This window comes from Haplochromis burtoni, unplaced genomic scaffold, assembly GCF_018398535.1.
Source record: "Haplochromis burtoni strain Fernald_Lab_line unplaced genomic scaffold, NCSU_Asbu1 Contig_1085, whole genome shotgun sequence".
Taxonomy (NCBI): domain Eukaryota; kingdom Metazoa; phylum Chordata; class Actinopteri; order Cichliformes; family Cichlidae; genus Haplochromis; species Haplochromis burtoni.
In genome coordinates, this window is record NW_024583446.1 from 58,174 (window position 1) to 68,864 (window position 10,691).

The 10,691-nt window shown below is 35.6% G+C and overlaps 1 protein-coding gene across 2 annotated transcripts; it reads left to right on the forward strand.

Annotated features, from left to right (window-relative positions):
- The first annotated feature begins 2,749 nt into the window (after nucleotides 1-2,749).
- On the forward strand, nucleotides 2,750-10,316 carry LOC121813045. Of its 2 annotated transcripts, none has more exons than XM_042216503.1 (11): nucleotides 2,750-3,344; nucleotides 3,540-3,566; nucleotides 3,658-3,954; nucleotides 4,062-4,343; nucleotides 4,452-4,736; nucleotides 4,854-5,144; nucleotides 5,242-5,307; nucleotides 5,454-5,492; nucleotides 5,579-5,656; nucleotides 6,061-6,159; nucleotides 6,715-10,316. In XM_042216503.1, exons 1-11 carry the CDS (start codon nucleotides 3,311-3,313, stop codon nucleotides 6,717-6,719), a joined length of 1,503 nt encoding a protein of 500 aa, XP_042072437.1. In that variant the 5' UTR covers nucleotides 2,750-3,310; the 3' UTR covers nucleotides 6,720-10,316. The 2 variants fall into 2 exon arrangements, with proteins under 2 accessions (XP_042072437.1, XP_042072436.1); XM_042216502.1 differs by having other exon boundaries at nucleotides 8,442-10,316.
- The last annotated feature ends 375 nt before the right edge of the window (nucleotides 10,317-10,691 follow it).

Genomic DNA, 10,691 nt, shown 5'->3' on the forward strand with positions numbered 1-10,691 from the left:
AAAAAAAAAAAAAGAATAAAAAATGACAAAAAAATTGCTGCAAAATTGCCTGCAACGTCTGCATGCATTACTGACAGTATTACGTTGCAGGGGAGATATGTAAACCTAAGAAGTTTCTAGTGAGCATGGAGGGTACAGCATGAAATATAGTCCTATACCACAAATGCCAGCTGCATTAAATATTTTCTGTATTATGTTCAAGATATTTTTGTAACAGGATATGTTTTGTTCTTCTGGACACAGTAGATACACACACACACACACACACACACACACACACACACACACACACACAGACAGACAGACAAAACAAAACTGTAAATTAAGAAGTATTTTTCTTAAAGATCATTGGCTTTAAAACAAGAACAAATAAAGCCATGTTACACTGTGTCACGGTTCTGGGTCAGTTTCGAACCAGTATTTTAAGTTTTGATTGTTAGTTTATTTTTCGAATGATTATTGTGGTTTTGGGTGCGATGATTATTATTATTATTATTATTAGAGTTCCATGTTTCCTGTTTATTTGGGTTTAAGATTTGTGTTCTCATGTTTTGTGTGGGTGTAGTTTCATGTGTCATTTTCTGTCTGTCTCTCTATGTCGAGTCTGCGTCTTAGTGTGATGGTTTCTTGTTCCTGTTTTATTGTGAAGGTCTGCGTCTCATGTGAGTGTGTTCAGTTTTACCTCTGTCTCGTCTTGTTGATTATTCCCAGCTGCGTATCCACCATGTTTCATCCGTGTGTTCCCTGCCGTCATCATCATGTACCATCGTCTTCCTTCCTTTATGTTCAGGTTCGTGTTCTTGTTCGTGCTCAGTAGTTTAGTTGTCCCAGTATAGTTTAGTTCTCCATTTTGCCGTTTGCCTCTCTTTTTTGTGTTCTATAAATCACCTTCACACCTTCACGACTGCCTGCATTTGGATCCTCCTTTTCCTTTTCCACGCGGCTCTTCTCACTCGCCGTGACACACTGTCTTTCTGGTAATTTATATGATTTCAGTAAAGTAAAGTAAAAAAAAAAAGGATGTACTTCAATACTAAAAAGGGAAACCGTCTCATTGTGCAAATTTATTTCCGTTCATGTTCTCTAAAAGCGTGACCGTGAATAAAATTTGTTTAAAATTTTATTGTACACATACTGATGAAGTAAATTCTCTAGCCTCTATTTCTATACTTCATATATTTACATCAGCCCCAGCATGTTTGTTTTTTTGTGACAGATTCATTCTTTTTAAGGTTGTGCACAGAGATCGTTTTTTATTTGTTTTTTGAAAGTAAGGTTATAGCTTAGAAATTTTGATTCTTACAAGTGTCGTGTGTATGGTCAGCATATAGAAAGTACCGTATAAAGACTTAAATTGTCATGTCAGATTTGACCTCTGACCTCTCATTCAAAATCAATAGACTGATTCAAAGGTCAACGTGATATTAATGCAATAAAGAGCTATTAAGAACTATGTCCCTTACTGCAATGTTGTACTGAAAACATAAAGGGACTGATAACCCTTTTTCAAGGTCAAGCAAGATCAAACTATAAAGATAAAGACGCGTCAAAATCACATGACCAATTTAAGACTGAACATAAACTATTTTTTTGGACTGGCACAAATAATTTGTGTGACTTCTTATTTCATGCAGCACACCTGATTGTTCTGTAAATAGATTTAAATGGCTATATAAAAAACGCCTGAGGCCTTGGCTGCATTTTTAGGTAAATAGTACCATATAACTTTGTTGTTTGCAAAACTTGTGCATAATTTTTAGAAATATACAATTTCTATTTGAATTTCAAGTTATGAAAATGATTCATTAAACATGTTTGTGGGTTTTACAGTAAAAAATATGTAACTTTTCTATTCGGATTTTGATTTTTTGTCTAAATTTAGATAAATTGTGCTAATATTGTATGAAAAAATAACTCAAATTTCAGATATTTGAGGTTTTGCTGAAAATAATGATACCAAACAAGGCAAGATAAACAGTTTTTAAAGGTAAAATCAAATGTAGTTAAAAAACGGCCAATTATACCCTGGACCCCAGAGGGTTAAAACTATGTTCCTTACTGCAATGTTGTACTGAAAACATAAAGGGAATGATATGAGAATTCTAAATATCACCTTATTTGACATCTGACCTCTTCTTTAAGGTCAAGCAAAGTCAAACTTTAATGAAATGTCTTTTATCTCTAAAACTATGCTTTAAATTCTGCTGCCTTTGTGTGTGTGTTGGCCACTTTTAGGAAATAATACTGGTATATTGGGATTCTAAATATCACATTATAGTTTGCATTTAAATATCATGTCAAATTTGACCTCTGACCTCACTTTCACATTTGACAGCTGCCTTTCTTTTACACTGACCCCAAAATGTGTTATATCTTTATAAAAGACAGTTTTGTTAAGAGAAAGAGGATAACTGTTAAGTATAATAAAATAAGTTTCAACAGGGCACTTGGCAAAAGTGTGGATTTTACACTTGATTTTATTCCAGTACAACAAAAATTTCAAGTACGTTAAAAAAGAACAAAAAAACAAAATGATTATGATAATGCCCAGAGAGGGGTCTGTCCGTCTTCTTGTTCTACATCACATCTATGGGATGAATAATAAACATAGGTCCAATATGTTTATTGTCTTCATCTTTTTCCTGAAGTCAACAGGCGCAGGATGTGAGTGGGCGTTAAGCCGTCGAGGAAAGGATCTCAAAACTGGATTATAGATGGCAGACAGCTGATGTCGTAAACCACCGCCTCTGTTCACTGCCACTGTGAACGACCATCTTTGAACAGAGGAAATCAAATGATAGGGTGGGGCTAGGTTTCACAGCGGGTTCACGCAAAACCTTGGCTAATTGTGACCTACACCCGTTTTCACAACTTGGCACGTGTGATTAGGTAGAAAATCAACAGGGGGTTCATGACCCCCTTGGAGGACACTCCCCTAGGACTTAAATCTGGGACTCTCCACCATTTGACCTTAGAACTCAAGAAGCTTCTCAGATAAGAGGTGAAATGTCCTCAAGGAACTTAAAGAAGTCCAGATGCTTTTCTTTCCAAGCTCTTTAGACTACCATGACCTAGATGACTGAGAACCTTCACAGACTTATTTCACGCAAACACCACATGAGGCCACAACATGAAATTGCTATTGACAATGGAAACAGTGCCTATATGTATTTTTGTAGACTTTTGAATATGATATATTCTGATGCTGCCTGTGGTTTCCTGACAGTAAATATAACAAGTATGAAAACTACATTTACATATAACTCAGATAGGTGTAGTTTTCACAGTCACAGTATTCAGGTTCTTCATCATGGCTGGACATCTGCTGTTTGTCATCCTCATCTGTAAGTTCAACGTTTTATCATTTCTTTGTATTTGAAATGGTTTTGTATTTAACCCGATACCTTTTTAATGTCTGCTTTTAAACAATATTAAATGTTTATGTAATTACAGTATATTATATTAGCCTGACAGAAATACATTTAGTGGGAGAAGCAATCTTTTAACATTTTGTTTTTAATCAGTTCTTTCTCCAACAGATTTCTTTGATGATATCAAAGCACAAGGTCAGTCACTGAGTCTAGTATTATGTTTCTTGGTCACCATCATGGATATTATTTGTATTTCATTCACTTATGTTCGCCTCTAACTTTTCAGCCTTTAATCTGCCAAAAGTGATTCTGAGTAAATCCCTGATCACAGAGACAGACTCAGTCACAGTGAGCTGTGAAGCTCCATCATCTATTTCTGTGTCTCAGTGTAATTTCTACATTGCAAGTCAAACAGTGTCTACAGGTTCCTCCTGTGTGCAGACACTAACAGGGACTATGCTGCTGAGGATGGCTCGAAAGACTTTACCTGCTGCGGTTGAAGTTAGATGTGCTTATGTTGCAAAGCGTGATGGGTCTTATTTAACATCTCTTGACAGTGAACCATCTACCATCGCCATAAATGGTACGTAACTTTTCTGACATATATATTGCAATTACAGTATATACATGAACCTGAATCATTTACATCTCGGTGCTGACTCTGATAATTACCTAACTTCAATTTTTCAGCCCTTCTTCCTCCTAAACTGAAAGTGAGACCACAGGTGATCACAGAGACAGACTCAGTCATACTGGACTGTGAGACTCCACCATCTGTTTCTATATCTGATTGTTATTTTCGCACTTCAGGACAACAACTTGCCAAGAAATTTTCTTGTTTGCAGAAACTGAATGGATCTGAAATCCTATCACTTGCACATCAAAGTGCACCTGTTACATTAAAAGTGACCTGTTTTTACCTTTTTATATATCAGTCTCCAATGAGTAATGTGTCTCCACTCACCATAAGATGTGAGTAAATATGACTGTAAAATATTACTTTTAGTTGCAGTATTACAATAAGCAGCAAAACCACCCTATACCTATTCCAGACACATATGTTATAATCTGTCTCTGCAGCTTTTCTCCAACCTACACTGACAGTGAGTAGATCAGCTATCACAGAGATGGATTCAGTCACACTGAACTGTGAGGCTCCATCTTCGGTTTCAGAGTGTTATTTCTACACTTCGAGTAAAGGAACTGTTAGAAAGTTGTCCTGTCTGACACAACAGACAGCAACTGAACTTCTGGAGATGGCCGGTGTCAGACCACCTGCAGAGATTAAAGTGAGTTGTTCTTACACGCCCCAGACAGGAGGGTCAAACTCTTTTTACAGTGACTCTTCCTCCATCATCATCAAAAGTGAGTTAGCGGCTTTACCACAAAGTACTGATGTTATCTTAATGTGTGAAAGCAAAGAATGCATGATGGTCAGGCACAGATGTGATCCTAACTGTATTTAATGTTTCAACTTTTCAGCTCCCCTTCCACCTAAACTCATTATTAATCCACCAGTGATCACAGAGACAGAGTCAGTCACACTGAACTGTGAGACTCCTTCATCTGTTTCTGTGCCTGAATGTTATTTCTACACTTTGAGTGGAGGGACGGTGAAAGGGTTTTCCTGTCTAACAACACTGACAGCAACCACGCTGCTGGAGATGGCAAATCTCAGGACACCTGCTGAAATTAAAGTGATCTGTTTTTACACTGCACAACCTGGAGAGTTAAAGTCTCGGAACAGTAGCACGTCGACCATTACAGTACAAAGTAAGTGACCTTCTTTTTCATCACATTGTATACTAATACAGCATCCTAACAACAGAAGTTTTGTGCTGTAATGTTTCAGCTTTAAATGTGTTTTTAGGGGGAAATATAAAGAATGGAAAAAGAACCATGGATTTAGTAACCATCTTTCCGGGTGACAAAACTGGTATTCCTTATATTTTTTATGACACAACCTGGAGGGTCAGGCTCTCCATACAGTAACCTAACCTCCATTGCTGTACAAAGTAAGTGTTTGCCACTCTTGTCCCATCATCATTTTGTACTACTTTTGTGTATTTACTACCGTTGCAGGAATGCCCATAACGCCAACTTCAGAGAAACATGTATCAGGTGATGAAACTGTAAACTGATTCTGAGACACTTTACGTAAAGCGATGACACATATGTAGATTTCAGTATGTTTTTTTGCATTTCAGACAGACAGCATCTGTATATACCCATTTCTTCAGATAACACACATCCAATGGATCCATCACCACAAGATGAAAAAACCGGTAGACTGGCTATGTTAACAAGCACAATCGGTCATATATTATACCTGCTGACACACATATCTCCCATTCTACCTTTAAATACTACATATTGTCAATCCTACTTATTTGTTTAATATGTCCATTGAAGGACATATCCTGATCAAAAATGACTCCAAGATTTCTCACAGTGTTACTAGAGGCCAAGGTAATGCTATCTAGAGTAAGAGTCTGGTTAGATACTATATTTCTAAGATTTTCAGGGCTGAGTACAATAACCTCAGTTTAATCTCAATTTAGAAGGAGAAAGTTAGAGGCCATCCAGATTTTTATGTCTTCAAGACCTTCCTGCAGTTTAACTGAATGGTGTGTGTTAACAAAAACTTTCATATGATAGCGTTCTTTGCTAATAAATGTTTCCATTGCAGGGACGCTGCTGATAACTGTAATTGTTGTGAGTTGTTCCGGAGTAGCTGTGGCCTTCATCGTCATGGGATTTTTACTTCTCTACACTCAAAGAAGAGCTGGTGAGAATCTGAGCTTCTTTGTTTTTTGGAGATACTGGATCTCTAGTGGATTTTTAATTAAAAATCAAGATATAATTTCTGCAGATTTTTAAGCTTAGTGAAAGAAGATTAACAAAAGTACTACATTATCTGTTAACATTTACATTCATTTTTATATCTAGGCCATAATTTGCAGACAAATCAAAGTTGGATTTTCCTTTATTTTATTTCCTAGTAATATTTTTTTCCAAATTATGATAATTATAAATTTATGGCTCTGGAATAACATTACAGAAAATTATAGAATATAAAATTCTATTTATATGTGTAAACTGGGCACATATAACTAAGCTTCAATTATTTAAGGCAAATTACCTTCATATTTTATATACAGTAGGGAACAAAAGGGAACAAAAGTATATTAAAGTATAATATAAAAAGTTTCCTCATGAGCAACAAGTTTTTGCATGAACAAGATTTAAAGTACTTCAGCTTGGACATGACGGGATTTATCTGCTAGCAAACTGTATATTTCCCAAAATGTTCAAAAGTGCTGTCTGTTTTTTCTGTTCATAGAGTGAAGAATGCCAACAGAGGCACCTCAGAGAAATTATGGGTGTCATTTCAAAAGAATACAGTGTTGACAATGGGATTAATTATGAAGTTAAACATTTTATTACTGTCAGCTTTTGTGTGTGTTTTTTATAATTTACATTTCATTTAAAGTTTGATCCCCAAATGGTTTCATGTTGACACAGAGATGCAAATTAACTATAAAGAAATAAATAGTGTGTTCAAACAAGATGATAAAACCAATAAAAAGTAAATTATCTATAAATAATAAAATAATAACTATTTTAGAGCTCACTGATGTTGTTTTTGTCCTTAAAAACAAAATAAACATATTGTAAGAACTCCAGCAAGAGAGAGAGTGTAAATTATTGGTCAGATTGTCTGTATACTTCTCTCATTATGTTTTTTTCCTTTGTTTTTGTTTCGTTTGTGGCTGCTATGGACTGGATTGCACAGCCACATCTTTAATTTTAGTTAATATCATCAGTGTAGCATTTGCAGTTGTTTTAAGGTTTCTAATAACAAATAGTTTTTAGATGGTATTTTTGATGTTCTTATGTAGACTCACTCTTTCTCTCTGTAGGCATAAGAAATGAAACAGGAAGGGTAATGTGACATGTACTGTTGCACTAACTTTGAAGCCCTAGCCTAAAAATGACTCCCACAGACCCTAAAACACATTTAATGCAGTTCTTTTCAGCATTTGATGCTAATCTGAATAAACACACATACAGAATTAGACTGCTTAACTGGTAAGACAGAAATGAAACTGATATTGACGTCTGTCTTTTTAGTTTATTTCACTGGTTCTGAATCTGCACCAGTTGGTCTGTACTAAAATGAATAAATCTAAATATACAACATGATGGGGGGTTTACAGAGGAAGACTAAATGTGTTTTTGTGGTTATTGTATTTTGATGCTGTTCTGGTTTCCTGACATGTATAAAGTGTCGACAAAATGTGATTGTTAAAGTCAGGTAGATGTAGTGTTTGGAGGTATTCCTCTCAGTTGTAGTAATCTGCCGTTTGCCATCTTCCTCTCTATGCTGAACTCTTCTGTCATATACATTGTTTAATTGTTCATACTGCTACTTAACCTCAATTAAAACACGATGCCTTAATTAATTAACCTTCCAGCAATCGATATTATTATTAGTGGATTTATTTAATTTGTTGACTATTTGTTTCTCCAACAGATTATTTTTGTGAGAAGTTACATTTGATGAATCTAATATGTGTTTTAATGGTTTTAGTGGTTATCTTTATTGACAACTGACATTGTTGGACACCAGCATCTGCCTCAGTATTTCAGTGCTATTTTGATACTGGAGAGAAATAAACTACTAAAGGCTGGCATTAAAGTGTTTTGATGTACATGATATGAAAATGTAAAAGAAAAAGAAATAGCAAACAAACATGTAAACTGTTTTGTACAATTGACAAAGAGTTCATCTAAATATATTTGTCACGTTCCCCCGTGCGCTGTTTGGATGAGTGTGTTTTTTATATTCTAGAGTCTGAGTGTGTCAGAGGTCTCCGCCCGATTGGCCACATGTCAAATCTTTCACCTGAGCCGTTGGATTAGTTCCCATTGGGGTTTAAAAGCTTGGATCTTCTCAGGCACTGCCAGATTGTTGCACTGCATGTTGTGAAGGAAGTCTGGATCCAAACTATTGCTTCTCTGTTGTTGCCTTGTTATCATTGTTCGCTTTACTTTTTCTTTGTCCAGAAACCCACCCCTGAGGAGAAACTGTGCGAGAGGATTTTATCTGGAAACACACGAGGGAGAGTCAACCACTGAATTATTGATAATTCACCTTTTTACCAACATGTTTCTGAGGAAAAGCCTGTTGCCAGCCTATTGAATAATTCCTTCTTTTTAATCTTACCGCTGTGCTCTGTGCATGTGTCCAGGTTTCCATACAGCTAGTTTTATGAGTTGAGGGTTAAAAAGAGTGTGCCAGAACAGGTCTATTTGAAGAGTGTCTTTCTGTGGCCACCTAATGTTTACATCAGAATAGTCAGAGTAGTTTTAGTTTGTACATTCACATCATTCATTTTAATATGGCTGCTGCTAGTGGTCTTTATGTGTTAGTGCATTGTTGTTTATCTTTTGTCTTTTTCCTATTTTACTTGTGAGGTTCGTTTTGTTGCTTTGCTTTGATTTCCAGCTTTTATCTATAATCATCTTCTCTGCTCTGCTCTCATTGGTTTCACCTCAGTTTATTTTTACCCGAGTTCACTGGGCCTATTTGTGTATCTAGTGTTGTCTTGTCTTGTGTTGTCTTCTACAAGAGCCTTGCTTCACCCACAACCTGTTCTAGCTTTCTTTAAAAACAAGTTTTTTCTGAATGGCTGAACATAACAATGATGAGATTTGAACAGCAGGTAGGAGGAGCGTCTATCTTTTAAGGCAAAACTCTTTTACTTTATATGGTCTCATTTTAGACAAGTTATTTATAATTCTATTGGTCCATTTATTCTCATGTATTGAGGTTGTTGCTATGCCTTGCAAGAAAAAAATATGGCATAGGCATTCATGGTTTATAGTAATGAGACCTCTGCTGTATAGTTTATATGAACTCTAGCTCACCTGTAGCTATCTGTATGCTAAAATGCATTTTTACTTGAAAGTAAGTTTTGTAATGGCTGGTGAACAAACACAAAAACTTTTAATATAGGTGAGAGTCAGAGCAGACAGACTGTTGTAGTCTGTTCTGCACATTAACATTGTGCTTTTTATCATGGCTAATCTCCTGCTGCTAGTCGTTCTGCGTACCAACAGTGAGTAAATACTACTGCATTAGTATGAGGAAGTTTGGCTACTGTATCAGCACAAAAACAAAGCTGCTCTCAACTTTGGTTGTGAGAGGTGTGTGGAAAATTTTCATGTGCATGGGGTATTTTTTATAAAAAAAAAAAAAATCCACTCAGAGCAGTTTCTATTAATACATTTTATTTTCAAGTAAATTATAAATTAGCTTATATTGCTTCTATATATTGACTGTTTCTTTTTTAGCTCCTCAGCCTGAACTGACTGCGGATCCACAGATGATCACTGAGAGAGACTCAGTCATCGTGAACTCCATCATCTGTTTCTGTGACTCAGTTTTATTTATACTTGAGAAATTCTGTCTCCTGTCAGCACACACAGATTTCACCTGTTGATGTTGAAGCGGCATGCTGTTAAACTTCAGCCCACAAAAAGAGATAATATCATTCTCCTCACAGTAACATATCCTTCATTAGCATACAAAGTAGGCGATCATACTGCTTTTCTTGTTGTTGTTTATTCTTTCAGGATCATATGTTGTGTTCTCAGTTTTGTCATTTAAGTGAATAAGAACCTCTTACATGTAAAACATCAAAACAAAATAAATAATGAAGGAACATGTATATTATTCTGTGTCAGTTACCCAACACGGTATCAGAGTTTATTTAAATTCATTATAATTTAATGTTCAGCAAATGTTTACACATTTTAGCTTTTTGGCGTGAACTCACAGTGAATCTATGGGTGATCACTGAAAAAGACTGTCAACTGTCAGACTCCATTATTTGTTTCTGTGTCTGAATGCTTTTTGTTTTCTATCATCGTCTCTTTTATCCAGATTGTTTCAAAGCTTTTACTTGTAGTATTAGTAAGCCAATACTACAAAAAAGAGGGGAACAAAGTAGTCTCTTGCTATAGTGCAGTATGTCGATATATTTAGGTGTTATAAACTAACTAAAGAACTAATTTAACAAAATCTCAAAAATATGACGTGTATTGAGAGCTAATATGAAACTAATTTAGATAATACTTAATGTGCTTATTTTAAGTGACACAGTTGCAGGTTAAATGTAATAAAAAAATAAGAATTAGATGATTTAGTAGCCACACCTTTGTGAATTTCAGAGATATGGGCGGATCTAGAATGATCTCTTGCCACCCCTAGTGCCACCCTAGTTTTGCATATGACAGTGTTGTATATCAAAA

Excerpts from the sequence above, each read along its gene's own strand:
- LOC121813045 (XM_042216502.1), top strand. The coding sequence starts at position 3,311 with ATGGCTGGACATCTGCTGTTTGTCATCCTCATCT. Across the intron at positions 5,493-5,578 it reads TTCAGAGAAACATGTATCAG|ACAGACAGCATCTGTATATA; the intron begins GTGATGAAACTG and ends TTTGCATTTCAG. Across the intron at positions 5,657-6,060 it reads ACCACAAGATGAAAAAACCG|GGACGCTGCTGATAACTGTA; the intron begins GTAGACTGGCTA and ends TTTCCATTGCAG.